General features: G+C 42.4%; 1 protein-coding gene across 1 annotated transcript; it reads right to left on the bottom strand.

Moving 5' to 3' along the window:
- Window positions 1-60: 60 nt before the first annotated feature.
- Window positions 61-20,210, bottom strand: LOC146558568 (uncharacterized). The gene is made up of 13 exons (XM_085245900.1): window positions 18,960-20,210; window positions 18,680-18,853; window positions 17,921-18,094; window positions 16,153-16,199; window positions 15,440-15,980; window positions 14,754-14,763; window positions 13,110-13,147; window positions 12,005-12,105; window positions 3,369-3,662; window positions 2,387-2,652; window positions 2,129-2,242; window positions 1,919-2,060; window positions 61-700 (listed from the first exon to the last, which is right to left on the bottom strand). The coding sequence occupies exons 1-13, from the start codon at window positions 20,048-20,050 to the stop codon at window positions 399-401; spliced, it is 3,294 nt and encodes a 1,097-aa protein (XP_085102026.1). The 5' UTR covers window positions 20,051-20,210; the 3' UTR covers window positions 61-398.
- Window positions 20,211-21,238: the final 1,028 nt, after the last annotated feature.

Below are 21,238 nucleotides of genomic sequence, written 5' to 3'. Positions count from 1 at the left end.
CACAGCTGCTGCTCACCTGTCTTCATTCACGCACACACCTTCTCACAGTCCACACCTATGTGACGGTCACCGACCAATCACATCCGTTAGCCTCAATGGCATCTCATTCTGAGGTGCCTGATGGTTTGAGGTCACACACTGATGATGGTAGTGGTTTTATTTCAGGTTCAGGAAAAAACAACAAAAAGAAACCATAAAAATATATCAGAGACAGACAACTGAATAATTAGAGCTCTGATTTATTATCTCTCTGAGCACGCTCACAAGGAAAACAGATGACAAAAATATACAAAACCAAGAAACAAACAACAAAAATTAGGCCTTCATTTTAAATTTACCAAACGCAGACAGCAGTACAGCTTTACAATAACTTCATTAAAGAACAGTTGCAGCTCATCTTAGCTCAGGTGCAGGGTTTCAGAAAGGTATGGATCCAACTCACGGAGGCCATCAATCAGGGATGAGCTGGCTTCTTCTCCTTTGTTTCGCACCACATCTATCACATCTCGAGCTCGGTCAGCTCTGGGTTTGATTCTGGCTGAATCCATTTCTTCCTTATTTATAATTCCCTGTTGGAGCAGGCTGTCCAGCAGCTGGTTCACAGTCGAATCTGACACTTGATCCACAAACTGCTTCCGAACTGCAAACAGATGCTTGTCTGGTGGGAGGATCTGGGGAGTTGACTGACTGCGTGTTCTTTCTGGGGGCAGGAAGCAGGAAAACTATGTTCAGTAACTTGAAGTGAAGGTGTGACAGAGCTTGTGAGTATGTGATACTGCTTTGTGCACAGAGTAACCTGCAGATACACACCTGCTAAACATCTGGTGCTGTTAAGTGGTGACATACTGACACTGTTGTGCGGCTTGTGTCTTGTGTATTAAAAACACATTTGATGTTTGGGGTTTTTTGTGTATGTCCAGCACACTATTAGACTAGTCTTCTAAAAACTTCCAGAGGACAATATAATGGAGTTTGCCCTGACAGCGTTCATTTTTGGTAGTAAAATGATTCAGGTGAACAGGAACACATCGATAACTAACAGATGTTTTCTGCGCTTTAGGTTTTCTTGTTTTCGGTGCCTTCTGACAGTCAGTTGTTGATCAGGCACCCGGGTGGACATCTCACTGACTGACACTGTTTATGTACTTTGCCTCACCTATTTCTCTTGTTTCCTCTATCTGTGTGTGTGTGTGTGTGTGTGTGTGTGTGTGTGTGTGTGTGTGTGTGTGTGGTCTGTTTGTTTCAGGGGCAGAGCTCACCCGACTTCCTGCTCTTTTGCTGCACACCTGTGAGATATTGCTGATTACTCACCTGACCGCTGATGGCCTCATTATCGGTGTCCTATTTAGAATGGAGGCTGTACTTTACTGCGCTTGTGTCCAGGATTCCCACCAGTGCATGAAGTTTAGCTTTTCACTTTAAACCTGCTGCCAGTCCTGTTCTGTTTTACTAGCTTGAGTGTACAATTTTAGACAATAATCTTAGAGTTACATTTGCAAACTTCACCCTCCCTCCAAAACCTAACTGATATTTAATTTACGTCTACAGTTAAAGCAGTGCTCTTCATTGTATTTTTGCAAAACCATCGCAGTCAGAACTTGGCATGTCATCTGCTGACTCCCTATTTGGTGAGCCTAGACACTCTGGTTTAACAGCCATACTGATCAATTTCTGGAATTTGGACTGTTCTGGACCCTCAGCTGTGCCTTACTCTTGGCATTTAGAATCTAAAGGAGCCTTTGGGCCTGGACAGTGCAAATGATGCCAGAATGAGAGTTGATAAAAGAACATCACAGCATGTTTTAAATGGGAGTAAATCACGAATGAAGGAAATAAGGCATACTAAAAAGGCACACTCATATATCACTCATAATTTCTAATTGAATGTCAGGCGGAGTGATGTAGATATAGGTTTTACCTGGTAGATCAATAGTGCATTTCCAGACATCTGTGTTTGTTTGGCCTTGGATTGTTATTGTGACTTCTTCAGTGTCTGCAGGAAGGCGGATCTGAAATGTTGGAGGGTAGTTTGTTCCAAAGTCCAGGTCAAAATCTTCTTCCTACAAAGCAGGACCACAGCATGAGTTTCATAACCACAAGGAGTAGTTTAATTAACAGAAGTACTTACTGGAGGCTGGACTTTATAGGCAACTGGACAGAGAACAGTGTATCTGTGATCTTTGATGAGTTTACATTTGGAAGGCGCTTGGATGAAGTTAGCATCTCTGTATTTCACCCTGACCTTTAAAAGACCATTTTAATTAGAAGGCTTATCCAAAATAGATCAGTGTTACCTATTCATCATCAGTACAAAACCGTTTACTACATATCTCAGCAGCTCTGTCAAACGTTAGGACTGAGTGAGAAGCTTTTCATAGATCTTTACCTCTTCCACTGGGATGTTGCTTGTCAGGAGAAGCACATTGAGGTTTTGTCTCTGTGTTCTAAAGTTTATTGGTTCAAGGAACAGCAAAACCTGACCCGAAACTGGTTTGTCCTTGTTCCAAAACCTCTTTATGTTCCAGACGAGGCCAAAGGAAGAGAGGTGAGTAACTTCCACGATCACGTGAGTGTCTGTGATCTTTCGAGGCTTGAGGACCTTCATTTTACCAGCAGAGATGTGGACTACAGACAGACAGTCGGAAAGCAGAGCTGTGAAAACACAAAGCCATCAGACATCTGTTTGACTCCCAAAACCTCCTTACAGTGACAGTGAATCTGATTTTAGATATAAAGCCTTGATATGGTGTCCACGGTCAGATAAAGAATCAAACACTGCTTAGAAATCAGTCGTTGGGTTTCCTTGTCTTCTGCACATTGTTTATTACAGAGGTCTTAAAAAGACCACTCAAAGGTTTCCAATCAGGTTTGTATCAAGCGTGGATTCATCAACAGCACCGACTGCTCAGGAAATAAGTGAGCAGCCGAAACTTCTTATTAAAAATGAATAAATCTTCTTCAGTTATTCTGAAAAATTAAGTTTGTTTCTTGCAATGGCACAGATGTTTCTCCTTACATCCCTCCCATCCTAAGGTCTGTGCTACCACCTAATTGTTACTGTAATTGTACAGTGTGGTTCATAATTAGGCAGACATTTTAACTGTCCACAATGGGAAAGTTGGAGGATCATTTATGGCTGCTCTTAGTAGAGGTCCTGCTTCTCTACATTCTGCTTAACAGTGGTGGCTGAGTGGATGTGAAATAAAAATATTAGTGAGATCTGCAGGATGTCTGGATTAAAATGTTTGTCAGGCAAACATCAGCAATGGTCAGTCAGCAGAAAAATACCAAATTCTATAGCCAGTAGGGGACGCCATCAGAACTATGGATTAACAGTTGTGTCATGTCATGAGCAGTGCTTTGCTCACCTTCCTGTGGTTCACAGTGTGGGAGGTGAAGCTGACGGATTGCATCCTTTGAACTCTCAATATTGAAAAGCGGGCTTGCAGCCTTTTTATTGGCTGGATGGAGGAGGTCCTCATCCCATTGGACAATCCTGTACAGCAGCTCTGCTTCCTGACTTATATTAAACATGACTCCAGTCAGAGTACACAGGAACACACCTGGACTAGGACACCTGAAACTATGTGACACAGAGGATCTGAATGACCACTGCAAACCTGTTAAACCCAAATATCTGAAAATGGATCTGTAAATTAGAGCTGTTACCTCGCGTCATATCACATGCGTACGTTCTATAACTGGTTGGCTTTATATTAAACATACAACAACTGCTACAAGCAGAGATTACTTTATTGTGATACTAGTCATGTGGTTGTTAGTCTAATGAAAAGAAGACGTTACCAGAGAGGCTGTAAACAGGGGAGATGTGGATTTCTTTTCATTACCTGTAACAGATTCGTGCAGACTCTGTTTGAACTGCAGGCATGAAGCTTGTTGGAGACTAGAATTCAGAAAGCAACATCATCAGCTAGCTAGACCAATAACCTGACTGAGTGTTCAGTGAAGAAACAAATTTAGCTGATGTACACGCTGTGAATTATAGGAAAACTGCATGAAAATCGTAATAGAAAAAACCCAAATAAACCAGTCAGAGAGAGCAAGAACCTCAAACCTACTATCTGCACTGAGCAGCTAAGCAACTCACACAAAACACCTGAATGACCACAGAAGACAGCTAAAGGTCATGATGACTGCTTTATTACCACAGTTAGAAAAACAATTTCACAACATCTAACCAAGTCAGGAACTTTGCAGGTGGGCCATTTATATGGATACACCGTAATAAAATGGGAATGGTTGTCTGTGCTGTTTGTGGCACATTAGTATATGTGAGGGGGCAAACTCCTCAAGATGGGTGGTGACCATGGTGGCCATTTAGAAGTCGGCCATCTTGGATACAACTTTTGTTTTTTCAATAGGAAGAGGGCCATGTGACACATCAAACTTATTGGTAATGTCACAAGAAAAACAATGGTGTGCTTGGTTTCAACGTAACTTTATTCTTTCATGAGTTATTTACAAGTTTCTCTTTGTTCACAGCCATTGACATGTCGAAGAGGTTAACACGTGAGGAGCAGACCGAAATTGTGTTGATATCTGGTGAACGCAGTAACCAGGTCATTGTAGCAGATTTCAATGTAAGACACCCTACGAGACCACCCATCTCCCATGCTACAGTTAGCAAGCTGCTTGCTAAGTTTCGTGAAACTGGTTCAGTGTTGGATTTGCAAGAAAACTGTCACTAATGAAGAAACATCAGTGGCTGTCCTAGCTTCATTCAGCAAGAGCCCACAGCGTAGCACTCGCCGCATGTCACTGGAGAGTGGCATTAGTCGAACATCCCTTCGGCAGATATTAGCTACTCACAAATGGCACCCTTACAAACTCCAGCTACTGCAGTAAGGATGACCCAGATCGGCGCACAGAATTTGCAGAATGGGCAAAACAAATATTGGAACAGGACCCTCGGCTCACACAGAAGATTTTGTTCAGTGATGAGGCAAACTTTTATGTGAATGGTGAAGTTAACAAACAAAACCACCGCTATTGGTCTGACACTAACTCACATTGGATGGATCCCTCCAAGACTGTTGGAACAACAAAAGTGATGGTTTGGTGTGGTATATGGGGTACAACGCTAGTGGGTCCATTCTTCATCAATAGAAACTTCAAGGCCACTGGATATTTGAAATTGCTACATGATGATGTGTTTCCCTCTTTATGCACTGAAGCTGGCACGTTCCCTGAGTTTTTCCAGCAAGATGGTGCACCACCACAATATGGGTGCCAGGTCCGAGCATTCCTAGATGAACAGTTTTCTGGAAAGTGGATTGGTCATCGTGAGCCAGTTGAATGGCCCCCAAGGTCTCCCGATCTGAAGGCAATTGTCTATGGTGTGAAGATACGAGATGTGCAGCACCTGAAACTACAGATACTGGATGCCTGTGCTGGCATTTCTCCTGCGGTGTTGCTATCAGTGTGTGAAGAGTGGGAGAAGAGGGTTGCATTGACAGTCCAACACAATGGGCAGCACACTGAACTAGAGATGGCACGATACCACTTTTTTATGTCCGATACCGATACCGATATCATAAATTTGGATATCTGCCGATACCGATATGAATCCGATATAGTGTTTTTTAATCAACAAAACTGTTTTTTTTTAAATATCTTGCTGCATTTTGTATAAGTTCATACTCAAGTTTAAAACAACAACTACACTAAAGCTATTCTGTTATACCTGTATGCAAAAAAAAATACATTTCATAGTTCAGCAATACTGATCAATCTAACAAACTTAAACCTACACCATCCTCCCTATTCTGGTATTTTAAAGAGTACTTAGCGTAAATATTAAGCAACCTAACTAATAGGGTTCCAACTCCCAGCAACAACAAAAATAAATAAATAAAAAATAGGGAACCACCCCTCACGCTCCACCTCATGATGCTTAATCGACGTAATCAACCTTAATTTGATGCAGTGTGAAAAAATAAATGCACAGAAATCAATTATTTTTCAAGAAATATTAAATAGATTCAACATCTTTCTTCAACAAAATTGCAGACTGCACAGATGGTACCTTCCCAAAGGAAAAAGTACTATAGCTTACTAGGGTATATATATTAGACTTAATAGTCACTATATACAGTAATTGACTTCTATTCATTTTACATCAAATTAAAACTTTGGGTGTAAGATTCGGATAATTATTTATTAAAAGCTAGACATTTTAAATGAGAATAAGAAAGAAAAATATGTCTTTGTGCCCCCTTTTCCCTGTTAATGCCCTATCGGCCCCCCTGGCTAAACTTTGCTAGATCCGCCCCTGCAGTTACCAGCCGTCAGCTACGTAGAAAAAGATCCTCGAGTAGAAAGTAATAATAAATAAATTCTAACAACAGCTGATCAAGCTTAAACGTGCTGCTGTTGTTCAGCCGCTGGTTTCCTCTTTCTGGTGCAAAGTGGGCCAAAAACAAACCAGAGAGACGGACTCGCGACAGAAAAGCCGATCAGCTGATCATTAAGCAGTTTCATGATTGAAGTAGTAGCCAGAAGAGGCAGTCGCTCCATATATCGTTTGGTAAGCTTAACGCAGGAATGCTTTACAAACATTCAGAGATGGACTTACACACTTGCTTTACTTCTCTCGGGGATAACTTTGTCGGAGATGAAATGCCGGGTTGCTAGCGAAGCTCCACATGCTATCCACCGACAGGTCCCGCATGCCACAGCCGCTCTATCACGTGATGCATACTGCTCCGACGTGCTAACGTTCTGAGGTGAGTTACGGCGTGTTGCAAGTTTTGTGAAGTGCTTTCGTGATATTTAATGGATCGGATTACATTTTTTATTTTTCTCCGATATCCGATCCAGTAATTTAGGTCAGTATCGGACCGATACCGATACGTAATATCGGATCGGTCCATCTCTACACTGAACACATATCAGAAACTTGTAAATAACTCATGAAAGAATAAAGTTACGTTGAAACCAAGCACACCATTGTTTTTCTTGTGACATTACCAATAAGTTTGATGTGTCACATGGCCCTCTTCCTATTGAAAAAACAAAAGTTGTATCCAAGATGGCCGACTTCTAAATGGCCACCATGGTCACCACCCATCTTGAGGAGTTTGCCCCCTCACATATACTAATGTTCCACAAACAGGACTTTAATATCACCAACCATTCCCATTTTATTACGGCGTATCCATATAAATGGCCCAACCTGTATATCAGGAACGTCAGGACCTGGTCATTGTTCTCTCACCTCCATCACGTCCTCCTGATCTGTTTCTGCTGTGGTATGATCCAGTTCGAAACCAGAGTCCACTAAGGTTAGAAGACAAAAAGCTGACATCACAAAGGTTTTGCAGCTTTTTATGCATCATTTCCTTCTACTTGAAAATACATTTCATTCATTAAGATCAAAGCTGAACCGTGACCTTCCAAGTAAATCATCGTAAAACATGAAATACACACATGTAGATTATCAAATTATCAGATTAACCTCGACTGTTCTGAACGTGACTGTCTTCTCATGGTTTTAGATCTTAAACATGTGAGTAGAATGTCTTTTCCAGAGCTTTAAACTAAATCTCTTATAAATATTTCTGTGGTGAGTTTAGGACACAAACATTTATAATCATTTAATACGTTCTTGATAACTGAGTTTCAGTACTCACAGGTGTCTGTGGATCTCATTGTTTTCTCCTGCAAACTGCAGACACAAGCACAACACCCACAGTTAAAGAGTTAAATGGTAAATGGCCTGCATTTGTATAGCGCTTTACTTAGTCCCTAAGGACCCCAAAGCACTTTACACTACATTCAGTCATTCACCCATTCACACACTGGCAATGGCAAGCTACACTGTAGCCACAGCTGCCCTGGGGCGCACTGACAGAGGTGAGGCTGGCTGACACTGGCGCCACCGGGCCCTCTGACCACCACCAGCAGGTAATCATGGGGTTAATATCTTGCCCAAGGATATTTGGCATGCACCCAGGGGGCAGCCTGGGATCGAACCACCGACCTTCTAATTAGTGGCTGACCTGCTCTGCCACCTGAGCTACAGCCAGGTTAAGAGAACGATTAAGTTTGAACTAACTTTATTAATGCTACCCATGAGAATCCCAAATAACTATTGTCTCTTATCTCTGCCCTGGATTGCAGCGCCACAGTAACCAAACTGGAACTAAACTGCAAAGGGGTCAGTTTTACCCCCTTCACATTTTAAACTGTGCATGACTCACATAAAATGAATCTTCTTCTTTCAGTTGCTCCTTTATTCGACAGTGGACAATCCACATGTCTAATTTGCAACAGATATTTTTGTTGGATGAACTTTCTAACTCCTCCCATCCAGGGACTTGTCTCTGGCTGTATCCCAATTCAGGGTCTGCAGCCTTAAAGTACGCATTTCAAGGCCGATTACGTCACAGCGGCGCGCCGAAGGCTGTCCCAATTCAAAGGCTGCTCGAAATGCGGCCCTGAAATGCGTCCTTCATTTCCCTGAATTTTAAGGCTGTGGCAGTGTAGACTTCGTGGCCCAACATATCCCAGAATGCATAGCGCGGCGGTGGGTGTGGATAATTTTGCCGGAAAAAAAAAACGGCGGATGAGGGGCGCCCGAAGAGTAAACTTTAAGTAAGTACTGAATATTATGTCACTTATTTATGTGCAAATGTTTAATGATGAAGAACATTAAAACATTACTGTTGGCCACATGTCGGCAAAGTTATGTGACATTAGTGACGTTTGTACTAACTTGGTTTTAAAGCCTTTACTTTAAAATATACGCCGTTCAATAGCTGAGCTTAATCCTACAGAGAATGATCAAAGCTCATGTAGAAAGAAACAAACAAATGAACAAAAGATTTCTCCTTCATTTCTGTCAAACAAAGCTGTATGACACGTTTCCAGCTGTTAGTATCATGGTTGCTAGGCAACCTGGGCACTGGGCAGCGCAACGGAGGCTAGAGCGTCCCATTTCACAAGCCTCGCACTTCTGGCCTTAGCGGTCTTTGAGTACGTGGCCCTTGAGGATCGTTGAGGCTACGTACTTTAAGGCTGCAGACCCTGAATTGGGATACAGCCTCTCTTCCTGGTCTTTAACCAGGAATATTGGTATTTGGTGTACGGAATCACAAAACATTTCCAAAATACTGATCAAACTGACTGCACACTTTACTACAAGGGCAGCTGGATAGTGTAGTGGTAAGACCACACACCTTTGGAGCGGAAGTTGCAAGTTTGATTCCCTCCCAGTATCCAGTAAGGGTCCTGACTAGGCCCCCCACGCCAAACACCATGGCCTGGAATGGCACGGCTACATCTGCAGCCTGTCTGCAGCTCGGACACAACACATTTCACTGCATGTTGTACTCTTTATGAATATGTATGTGACCACTAAAGCTCGTTTCTCGTTTCTTCCAAGGTGCCGTCTTTTAGGTTTGATAGATATAATAACTAGAGAGGGAACTGGAGAGATGAAATAATGATTTTTATGACTTGTTTTTTTAAATAGTATTTGCATATTATGCAGATGTCAGTCAGCACATGGATGGTGGTGGCTTTAATTATAAAGGCTCATTTCAAAATGTATAAACAACCGACCTCCAAATGTGTGGAAACCACTGCTGTCAATTCAATTTATTTATATATTAAATTTTATTTATATAACGCCAAATCACACCAAAAGTCGCCTCAAGGCGCTTCATAGATACAGAGAAAAACCCAACAATCATATGACCCCCTATGAGCAAGCACTTTGACAACAGCGGCAAGGAAAAACTCCCTTTTAACAGGAAGAAACCTCCAGCAGAACCAGGCTCAGGGAGGGGCGGCCATCTGCTGCGACCGGTTGGGTTGAGAGAAAGAAGACAGGATAAAGACATGCTGTGGAAGAGAGACAGAGATTAATAACAGGTATGATTCACTGCAGAGAGGTCTATTAACACATAGTGAGTGAGAAAGGTGACTGGAAATAAAAAACTCAATGCATCATGGGAATCCCCCAGCAGCCTACGTCTATTGCAGCATAACTAAGGGAGGATTCAGGGTCACCTGGTCCAGCCCTAACTATATGCTTTAGCAAAAAGGAAAGTTTTAAGCCTAATCTTATAAGTAGAGATAGTGTCTGTCTCCCAAATCCAAACTGGAAGCTGGTTCCACAGAAGAGGGGCCTGAAAACTGAAGGCTCTCCTTCCCATTCTATTTTTAAATACTCTAGGAACAACAAATAAGCCTGCAGTGTGAGAGCAAAGTGCTCTAATGGGGTGATATGGTACTACAAGGTCATTAAGATAAGATGGGGCCTGATTATTTAAGACCTTGTATGTGAGGAGCAGGATTTTCAATTCAATTCTGGATTTAACAGGAAGCCAATGAAGGGAAGCCAAAACAGGAGAAATATGCTCTCTCTTTCTCCTTGTCAGTACTCTTGCTGCAGCATTTTGGATTAGCTGAAGGCTTTTCAGGGAGTTGTTAGGACTTCCTGATAATAAGATTACAGTAGTCCAGCCTGGAAGTAATAAATGCATGAACTAGTTTTTCAGCGTCACCCTGAGACAGGATATTTCTAACTTTAGAGATGTTGTGCAAATGGAAGAACGCAGTCTTACATGTTTGTTTAATATGTGCGTTGAAGGACATATCGAATGGAAGAATAGAATAGAATAGAATAGAATAATCCTTTAAGTGTCCCACAAGGGGAAATTTGGTTGTAACAGCAGCCAGAAAGACACATATACAAACAAACAGTACACAGGACACAGAACAGAAACATAAACAATTTGTCTTACATATTTATATATCCTGGTCAAAAATGACTCCAAGGTTCCTCACAGTGTTGCTGGAGGCCAAGGTAATGCCATCCAGAGTAAGAATCTGGTTAGATACCATATTTCTAAGAATTTCAGGGCCGAGTACAATAACCTCAGTTTTATCTGAATTAAGAAGCAGAAAGTTAGCGGCCATCCAGGTCTTTATGTCTTTAAGACATTCCTGCAGTTTAACTAATTGGTGTGTGTTATCTGGCTTCATGGACAGATAGAGCTGTCCATGAAGGTTTAACTACAGCCTGCATAGCAGTGAAAATTTATGCTATGTCTTCTAATGATGCTGCCTAAGGGAAGCATGTATAGTGTAAACAGAATTTGGTCCTAGCACCGAAACCTGTGGAACTCTATAATTAACCTCAGTGTGTGAAGAGGACTCTCCATGTACATGTACAAATTGGAGTCTATTAGATAGATATGATACAAACCACTGCAGCACAGTACCTGTAATACCTGGAGCATGTTCTAATCGCTCTAATAGGATATTATGGTCAACAGCATCGAATGCTGCACTAAGGTCTAGCAGGACAAGCACAGAGATGAGTCCACTGTCAGAGGCCACAAGAAGATCATTTGTAACCTTCACTAAAGCTGTTTCTGTGCTGTGATGAGCTCTGAAACCTGACTGAAACTCTTAAAATAAGCCATTCCTCTGCAGATGATCTGTTAGCTGTTTGACAACTACTCTTTCAAGGATTTTTGATATGAAAGGAAGGTTGGAGATTGGCCTATAATTAGCTAAGACTGCTGGGTCTACAGATGGCTTTTTGAGTAAAGGTTTAACTACAGCCAGCTTGAAGGCCTGTGGTACATAGCCAATTATTAGAGATGATTTGATCATATTTAAGAATTAATAATTAATTAAGAATTAATTAATGGCAGGACTTCTTTGAGCTTGTAACAAGCTGCCAAACATCAGAAAAACTGTGAGCAACTGTGTAGCTGAAAATTCAAATAACTCTAGCAACATGCATTACGTCACAGCAACACTGAAGAGTCAGTGCTGAGATTAAGGTCCTGACACACTCAGGTGTTGTTTGTGTTCATTCTGTGGGGAGAAAAATGACCACGTTTATACAATGCAATCGTGTTATGGCAGGAACTGTCCACTCAACTTTTTGTTTGCATGATCGTCTAACAGGAACATAATGGCACATCAGGGTGCTGAAGTTAGTCTAATTTAAAGAAAACATTACCTGATGGGCTGTAAAAAGGTGGAGGTGTGGATTTCTTGTCATTACCTGTAGAAGATTCGTGCAGACTCAGTTTGAACTGCATGTTGGAAGCTTGTTGGAGACTAGAATTCAGAAAGGAACATGATCAGGACTTTTAGGACCAATAACCTGACTGAGTGTTGAGTGAAGAAACAAACTTAACTCATGCTGTTCACAAGGATACAGGACTGGAATTACACATTCAAGTTGGAACAGGTGCAGAGCTAAAAGCAGCTTGGTAACACAAACATCTGCGCAGTGATGGAATAAAACCAACTTCTACTGTGAGTGAATTTTCATTGCTGATGGCCTCTTTGTCACCAAGCTGCAGCAGGTATTTTACAAATCTATGATCAGGAACGTCAGGACCTGGTCATTGTTCTCACACCTCCATCACGTCCTCTTGATCTGTTTCTGCTGTGGTATGATCCAGCTCGAATCCCGAGTCCACTGAGGTTAGAAGACAAAAAGCTGGCATCACAAAGGTTTTGCAGCTTTTTATGCATCATTTCCTTCTACTTGAAAATACATTTCACTCATTAAGATCAAAGCTGAACCATCAAGTAAATCATGGTAAATGGCCTGTATTTGTATAGCGCCTTACTAGTCCCTAAGGACCACAAAGCGCTTTACACATTCAGTCATCCACCCATACACATTCACACACTGGTGATGGCAAGCTACATTGTAGCCACAGCCACCCTGGGGCGCACTGACAGAGGCGAGGCTGCCGGACATTGGCGCCACCGGGCCCTCTGACCACCACCAGTAGGCAATGGGTGAAGTGTCTTGCCCAAAGACACAACGACCGAGACTGTCCAAGTTGGGGCTCGAACCGGCAACCTTCCAATCACAAGGCAAACTCCCAACTCTTGAGCCACGATCATCGTAAAAAAGAACACATGAAATACACACATTCAGATTATCGGACTAACCTTGACTGTTCTTAACGTGACTGTATTCTCATGGTTTTCGATCTTAAACATGTGAGGAGAATGTGTTTTCCAGAGCTTTAAACTAAATACAAAAACACACTTTTTAACTAGATTTATTGATGACAGAACTCAGTACTAGTTTCAGCACTCACGTGTGTCTCTGGAAGTTGTACTCGACCTCTCTGGGACACTGCAGACACAAGCACACTAACAGGTAAAGGCTCAAGTGAAAACTGACTACATTTTTGTGGTGGGGTGTGGCCTGCGGTGCCGTGCAGAGGAGGCGGACGCACCTGCACGGCATCTGCAATCACGCCCCGCCGAATTAAATATTGTACTGGGTCCTGTGGTTGGCGTTGTTGTTGTGATAGTGTTGAGCAGGCAGCGGAAGAGCTGCAGCTCTGTGTGTATTGTGGACAGCAACCGTCAAAGCTTTAATAAAAAGCATCAAAATGCCACTGGGTCTGCCGTGTATGTTTACAATTTCGTTTGAATTAACTTTATTAAATCTTCCAATGAGGATCTCAAATAACCAGTGCAGTCAACCACCGCCTATTCGTGGTTCAGTATTTATGGATTCGCCTATACATGGAGTTTTCTGTGGAGCGTAACTCCAAATGATTTGTTGCCCTTTTCTATTGCACTTTTGTGGCAAGCAGTGCCTAACTGGTCCAGGAGGTAAAATCTGAATGGACTATTGATGTAGCATGACAACTGGTTTTATCACTTGGTCATAGGATTTGTTTGGGTGTCATCATGAGAGTGCTCTAGTGGAAACTCTTCCATGGAGTGAATCACCGGTGGCAGCGGGCCTCACAAGAATGCCCTGCTGTCTCCTCCTCCCTAGAGTCAGTGTCGGGCGACCACATGTCACCACTGAGCACAGCACAAACACTACACACCACCAAAGGTCGTGAACGCATCCCCACACACTGCCCCAACAGGTTATTAAATCTGTCCCCAGAATTAAGGGATGCCTCAGGCACAAGCTGACTGCAGTCTTTACTATATGAAAAGCCTTCAGCTAATCCAAAATGCTGCAGCAAGAGTGCTGACAGGGACTAGAAAGAGAGAGCATATTTCTCCTGTTTTGGCTTCCCTTCATTGGCTTCCTGTTAAATCCAGAATTGAATTGAAAATCCTGCTCCTCACATACAAGGTCTTAAATAATCAGGCCCCATCATATCTTAATGACCTTGTAGTACCATATCACCCTATTAGAGCACTTCGCTCCCGCTCTGCAGGCCTACTTGTTGTTCCTTGAGTATTTAAAAGTAGAATGGGAGGGAGAGCCTTCAGTTTTCAGGCCCCTCTTCTGTGGAACCAGCTTCCAGTTTGGAAGCAAACCTCTACAGTGGCCTGAAAAACTTCCAGGAAGGCCTGGGGTCCTCTCCCTCCTTCAGCCAGTTCCTCTCCCTCCATCAGCCAATGGAGCATCACCACTTTGCCCACCGATGTAGAACAAGGTACAATACACAGAAAATATAGAAACAACACACAAACAAGAATCCACAATGCCCACTCAAAGTAAAACCTGAATGGACTGTTGATGTAGAGTGTGCCAACTGGTCATCAAAATAACTTCACTGTCTTTACTGCCCTCTATCAGGTCTCCAGCAATATACCCACAAAGTATGAGTTAGATCAACAGGTGTTGAGCAAACTGCTCCTCTGTTCAATGAAGTCTGAATGAAAGTGTATGGATAAGCTATGCTTCAGTTTAACAAGCATAACCCAGTTGAATTTTTATTTATTTGATTACCTGTCTGAAAGTTTTCTATCCCAAGTCAGTTTACCTCTTGCATCCTGAAAAGGATAAAGGCACAACATTAGTATCAGGATATAAGATGGGAAGAAGAATTACTCAACTTTGTTCTCATAGACACAGAGGCAGACAGAATGATTTAGTACATAATGTAAATACTCTTTGTCTGTAGCAAAAATATTAAGCATTAGATCAAATATTAACAATACGGTGCCCATAGGATACTACTAATACTGCCCATCAACCCTCCCAGGGTATGGCTGCCAAAGGTGCTAGCAGGATGACTGCACACCAAAGCTGTTTTTTTCTTTTCTTCTAATCTTGGCTGCTCCCTTTATGGTTGACACAGTGGATCATCTGCCTCCATCTCACACTATCCCTAGCATCCTTCCCTGCCACTCCAATCATCTGCATATCCTCTCTCTCCGTGCATAAACTTGTGGTCTTGCTCCTTTCCTCTAACCTATTAGACTGCACACCAAAACAGTTTGCCCTTCAAATTCCTTTCTGTGACTGCATTGAGAGTAGCTATATTTTAACAGAGATTTTTAATTAATGCATTTTTAATTTCTAAATAAAGAGGAAGATAAAATAAAGGGACTTTAATGATGTGGATAGTCTATGTATTTGTGAATTAGAAAACGTGTTTCTGAGTGAAAGAGACCCATGTGCAGACAGAATTATCTGCTCTACGGCCTTTCTAATGGATGAGGCTACTCATACTCAACTGCACACAGAGACACTGAAGAACCAGGTGACCAGAACCCAAATCCAGGGTACAGAAGCTCAGTGAATGTGGTGCTGAAGGTGTGGAGGTGGATCAGAGTGTCGGAGGAGACTCTGTAGAAGGACAGAGTGCCACCAGGACAGTCCACATACACCCCTACTCTGTGAGAGACCGAGGAGGAGGTGGAGGAGATGAATGCTGTTTCATCATTGTGCCAGACATGGTAACAGGCGTCATCAGAGCACCTCAGACTCCAGGACTGATCATTGCTTCCAAACCTGCATCCATTACTGCTTCCTTTCTTTTTTATTCCTCGGTAACTCACTGATAAATCAACCTTCCCTCTCCACTCCACCTCCCAGTAACATCGACCAGTCAGACCATTTCTACAGAGCAGCTGAGGAAGCTCAAATCTGTCATGATGGTCAGGATATGACTGATCCTCCTTCACCAATGTCATTTTCCTGTTGTTGTCAGACAGCTTGATCTTTGTATGTATTGTGTTTGCGCTGGGTGTGGGTTCACAGATATCTAAGGAGAACAAACACAATACAGCTGCAGTTACTCATCCATCATCTGTTCATTGATTGACTCTTTGATAATGACTACTGACATCACAGATGTGAATGAGTGATGTGACAGTTTAAAGATGGTTGAATGTGTGCTGCTTTGTATTCATGAATCACATCAAAAACACGCTTACACTTCCTCAGACCTGGTCTCAACCATCGGACTCCAGCAGGCCTCAACCTAAAGGTAGGAGGGGGGTCAGACCACCTCAGTGTATTTCACACATCAACATTACATGTATTTGTAATACATACAATGCAATAATGGTTGTCTAATAGACTCTATTGTGTTCATGTAAATGGGGATTCTTTTTCACAATCAGAGGGAAATTACACTAAGGTAATTATGGAGTTCAGGGTTCCATGCTAGGACTGTGCTAAAATGGTAAATGGCCTGTATTTATATAGCGCTTTACTAGTCCCTAAGGACCCCAAAGCGCTTTACATATCCAGTCATCCACCCATTCACGCATACACATTCACACACTGGTGATGGCAAGCTACATTGTAGCCTACAGCCACCCTGGGGCGCACTGACAGAGGTGAGGCTGCCGGACACTGGCACCACCGGGCACTCTGACCACCACCAGTAGGCAATGGGTGAAGTGTCTTGCCCAAGGACACAACGACTGAGACCGTCGGAGCCAGGGCTCGAACCGGCAACCTTCAGATTACAAGGCGAACTCCCAACTCTTGAGCCACGATCATGCAAATGTAAGACTGTGCTAGTCTTACATTTGATCAGTATCTCTAACATTAGAACCATCTTCACTCAGAGTGAAGCTAAAAAACTAGTTTGTGCATTTATTACTTCTACTCTGGACTATATACTTGAGGGGTCAGGTGAAATGTGTGTAGGGTGACAGTCAGTGGCGGGGCCCTGTGGTTTTGTACCCAGCTACTAAGGCTGACTTGAATGGAACTTGAGCTGCTGCATGAGGTTGAGAGATACTAGTTAGATATAGTCAGGCTCACTGCAGTGCATGGCTTGGGCTCTGGAATTAATCTCCTGGGAAGGGGTTGAACTCTGCTCCAGTCTGGAGTAGCCCTCAGTCGGCAGGGATGCCCGATACAGGCCTTTCCCAACAGTCACTGTTGGGAAAGGCCTGCCTGATCCAATCCGACCTCGAGTGGTGTTCTGTTATTGGACTTCTGTGCAAATTACACTTTATCCATAACAAACGCTGACCGTCAACAACAATAATAATCGTATTATCAGATTCTGGTGAAGAGAGGTGCCAAGCTGTCAATTGATCACCACTTGGTAGTGAGTTGGATTAGGTGGCAAGGGAGGATGCTGGACAGACCTCGCCCTCCTAAATGTATAGTGAGGGTGTGATGGGAACAGCTGGCAGGGAATGGACCATATTCTGCTGTGGGACTTCAGAGGCAGGTAACAGGTACAAGGAGGCCAAATGGAATGCAGATTTGGCAGTAGCTGAAGCAAAGTAGCAAGACGATTTTGGTGACGCAGAGGAAAAAGACTTTTGATCTGCCTTGAAGAGGTTCTGGCAAACCATTAGGCAACGTTATAAAAATAAATCTAACAAATAATGACAAATTAAATGACCTTTTGAAATAATTATATCCTAATCAATAACACTAATAAAAGTTGCAGGAAGTGAAAATACAAAAGAGGTATTCTTCAGCCTGGAGTCTTCTTTTAGCATATATGGATCACCCCAAACTGAGTAAGCCAATTTTTGTTCTTGGAGTTGCTTGAAGACATGCTACACACATACATTCATATCCAATTAGTACTTTTACTGTCATGAAAAGAAAAACGTTTGCTACTTGTGTGATTGTTCATGTAACACGTTTGTTCAGCATGATGGACAGGCTGAGTAAAGGAAAGGGATTGACTATCACACACTGTCTGTGGCTGTACCAGACCTCCCATACCTAAGGTTTTTCAGTTTCGATTGTTGGTCCTCTAGTCTAGCTGACAGCAGAGCCACTCCTGAGTCTCCTGGATGATTATAACTCAGGTCAAGGTCTCTCAGATGGGAAGGGTTAGATCTCAGAGCTGAGGCCAGAGAAGCACAGCTGTCCTTTGTGATAAGACAACCTGAAAGACTGGAGGCAAACAAAACAACACAAGACTCTTGTTCACTCCTCGAACACAAGCAAAAGAAAATACTTTAATTCACTTTTCTTCTCATTCGATCAAACAGGTTGATTCCATCAAAATAAATACTAAGCAGAGAAAAACTTCAGAGTCCTTTCTGAATACTTCTTAAATAAAAAATAAAAATAAAATAAAAAAACAAGGTGACTCAGTTATATAAAAATATTTTTTAAGTCCCGACACTAAGCTTGGCAGATTTGTTTGGCCAAACATATACCACTTCCTCAATAAAGAATTAAGCATTAAATTGAAAAAAAAAAAAAAAACAATAAGTGGGAGTGCTTGGTACTTGTACCTCACAAGATAATCCCTCCATCTTTTATTTTAATCACTTAAGTTAAACAGGTAATGAAGAAAATGGATGGATAGATTAATTACAAAATAAAAATAATGGAAATAAATCCAGAAATTAGTGATGAAGTTTAGTAAACCGTCATTTGACAATTGACATTAGAAAAGACAATCCTAACCAAGGTAGAAGTTTTTTAAATTATGAAAATTAGCTTTCAGTTATCTTTTTAATGTTACTTGACCTCAGAGTTTCCAGTTTGCATTGTGGATTCTTGAGTCCTGCGGACAGAAGCTTCACGCCAGGGTCCTGCAGGTCATTGTTACTCAGGTCCAGCTCTCTCAAGCTAGAAGACTGGGAGCTGAGAACTAAGGACAGAGTTTTACAGCTTCTCTCTGTAAACTTACAAAAGCTCAGACTGAATAGAAAATGACAAGAAAAAGAAAAAGAAAGAAGAAATTAAGTTTCAGTCAGTACCAGCACATTTGAATCACCAGGACTAAACAGGATCTCTAAACACTTACAGTGCTTTCCTAGTTACTTTGACCACTGGCAGCAGCCTCAGAAGAGCCTCCTCTGAAGCAGAGTATTTCCTTAGGTCAAAAACATCCAGACCTTCTGATGACAGTAAGATGAAGACCAGAGCTGACCACTGAGCAGGAGACAGTTTTTGTTTTGAAAGACTTCCTGAACTCAAAGACGTTTGGATCTCCTTCCATAGAGAACAATCATTAATTTCATTCAGACAGTGGAACAGATTAATGCTTCTTTCTGCAGACAGATTCTCACTGAGCTTCTTCTTGATGTACTGGACTGTTTCCTGACTGTTCAGTGAGCTATTTCCTGTCTGTGTCAGTAGATCCTGTAGAAGAATCTGATTGGTATGAAGTGAAAGACCCAAGAGGAAGCGAAGGAACAAATCCAGGTGTGCATGTGGACTCTGTAAGGCCTTATCCACAGCACTCTGGTGGAGATTTTTCCTTTTAGGTTTATTTTGCAAAAGTTTAGACCACCAGGATGTTTGCTGTTTTTCTAGCAGGTTGACTCCAGAGTTGATGAAGGTCAGATGGACATATAGAGCAGCTAGAAACTCCTGAACACTCAAATGGATGAAGCAGAACATCTTGTCCTGGTATAGCCCTCTCTCCTCTTTAAAGATCTGTGTGAACACTCCTGAGTACACCAAGGCTGCTCTGACATCGATGCCACACTCTGTCAGGTCTGATTCATAGAAGATCAGGTTTCCTTTCTGCAGCTGATCAAAAGCCAGTTTTCCCAGAGACTCGATCATTTTCCTACTCTCTGGACTCCAATGTGGATCTGTCTCAGCTCCTCCATCATACTTGACTTTCTTCACTTTGGCCTGAACCACCAGGAAGTGGATGCACATCTCAGTCAGGGTTTTGGGCAGCTCTCCCCCCTCTCTGGTTTTCAGTACATCCTCAAGCACTGTAGCAGTGATCCAGCAGAAGACTGGAATGTGGCACATGATGTGGAGGCTTCGTGATGTCTTGATGTGGGAGAAGATCTTGGTTACCTGGTTCTTATCACTGAATCTCTTCTTGAAGTACTCCTCCTTTTGTGGGTCAGTGAATCCATTGAGCTCTGTCACCATGCCAACATACTCAGGAGGGATCTGATTGACTGCTGCAGGTCGTGTGGTTATCCAGAGGCGAGCAGAAGGAAGCAATTTCCCCCTGATGAGGTTTATCAGCAGCACATCCACTGAGGTGGACTCTGTAACATCAGTCAGAATTGTAGTTTTGTGGAAGTCAAGAGTAAGTCGACACTCATCCAGACCATCAAAGATGAATACAACCTGGAAGTCTTCAAAACTGCAGATTCCTGCTTGTTTGGTTTCAGGAAACAAGTGATGAATAAGTTCTACCAAGCTGAACTTTTTCTCTTTCAGCACATTCAGCTCTCTGAAAGTGAATGGAAACATGAACTGGATGTCCTGGTTGGCTTTGTCTTCAGCCCAGTCCAGAGTGAACTTCTGTGTTAGGACTGTTTTCCCAATGCCAGCCACTCCCTTTGTCAGCACTGTTCTGATTGGTTTATCTTTAACAGATGAGGCTTTAAAGATATCTTCTTGTCTGATTGTTGTTTCTGGTCTGTCTGGTTTCCTGGATGCTGTTTCAATCTGTCTGACCTCATGTTCATCACTGACCCCTGCAGTCCCTCCCTCTGTGATGTAGGGCTCTATGTAGATCTGATTCAGAAGGGTTGGGTTTCCTGCTTTAGCGATTCCTCCAAACACAAACTGGATCTTCTTCTTCAGGTTAGGCTGACACTTTAGAAGAAACTCTGAGTAAAATAACAACACATATTTAGATAATATGAAGCTTATGTGTAAGTTCATTAAGTGTTATGTCCCAGGTCATGATTTTGTGTGTTGTCTTTGGTCGTCACACCCAGTGTTGGGAAGGTTACTTTTAAAATGTATTCCAGTACAGATTACAGAATACATGCTCCAAAGTGTATTTTGTAATGTATTCCGTTACGTTACTCAATGAGAGTAAAGCAGAGCTTCCCAAAGTGTGGGGTCCGCCCCCTAGGGGGGGCACAGAGCCATTGAAGGGGGAACACGGTATGAAAAGGAAAAAAAAACAACAACGCTTGGACACTGCTAGCACGGGGCGCCCACACAAACGCAAAGCAGGAGATGAAGCATAGCTGAATATGTTTCCAAACCAACTTCATTCTAAGTCAAAGACTAGAAAATATGGTGAAGCATGTCGTTCCCTTTGGCTTCACCTGCACAAGTGCCAGGGTAGGTCTCCCCTGCATAATTGGTTTTCCC

This window comes from Mchenga conophoros, linkage group LG15 (genome assembly GCF_057382185.1).
Source record: "Mchenga conophoros isolate Kocher_MC1m ecotype Shallow Benthic linkage group LG15, M_conophoros_male_GT1.1, whole genome shotgun sequence".
In the NCBI taxonomy this organism is placed as follows: domain Eukaryota; kingdom Metazoa; phylum Chordata; class Actinopteri; order Cichliformes; family Cichlidae; genus Mchenga; species Mchenga conophoros.
This window is presented reverse-complemented; position numbering and strand designations above follow the sequence as displayed.

Excerpts from the sequence above, each read along its gene's own strand:
- LOC146558568 (XM_085245900.1), bottom strand. The coding sequence starts at position 20,050 with ATGGTGACAGAGCTCAATGGATTCACTGACCCACAAAAGGAGGAGTAC. Across the intron at positions 2,061-2,128 it reads CCTATAAAGTCCAGCCTCCA|GAAGAAGATTTTGACCTGGA; the intron begins GTAAGTACTTCT and ends CCTGCTTTGTAG. Across the intron at positions 701-1,918 it reads ATGCACTATTGATCTACCAG|AAAGAACACGCAGTCAGTCA; the intron begins GTAAAACCTATA and ends TCCTGCCCCCAG.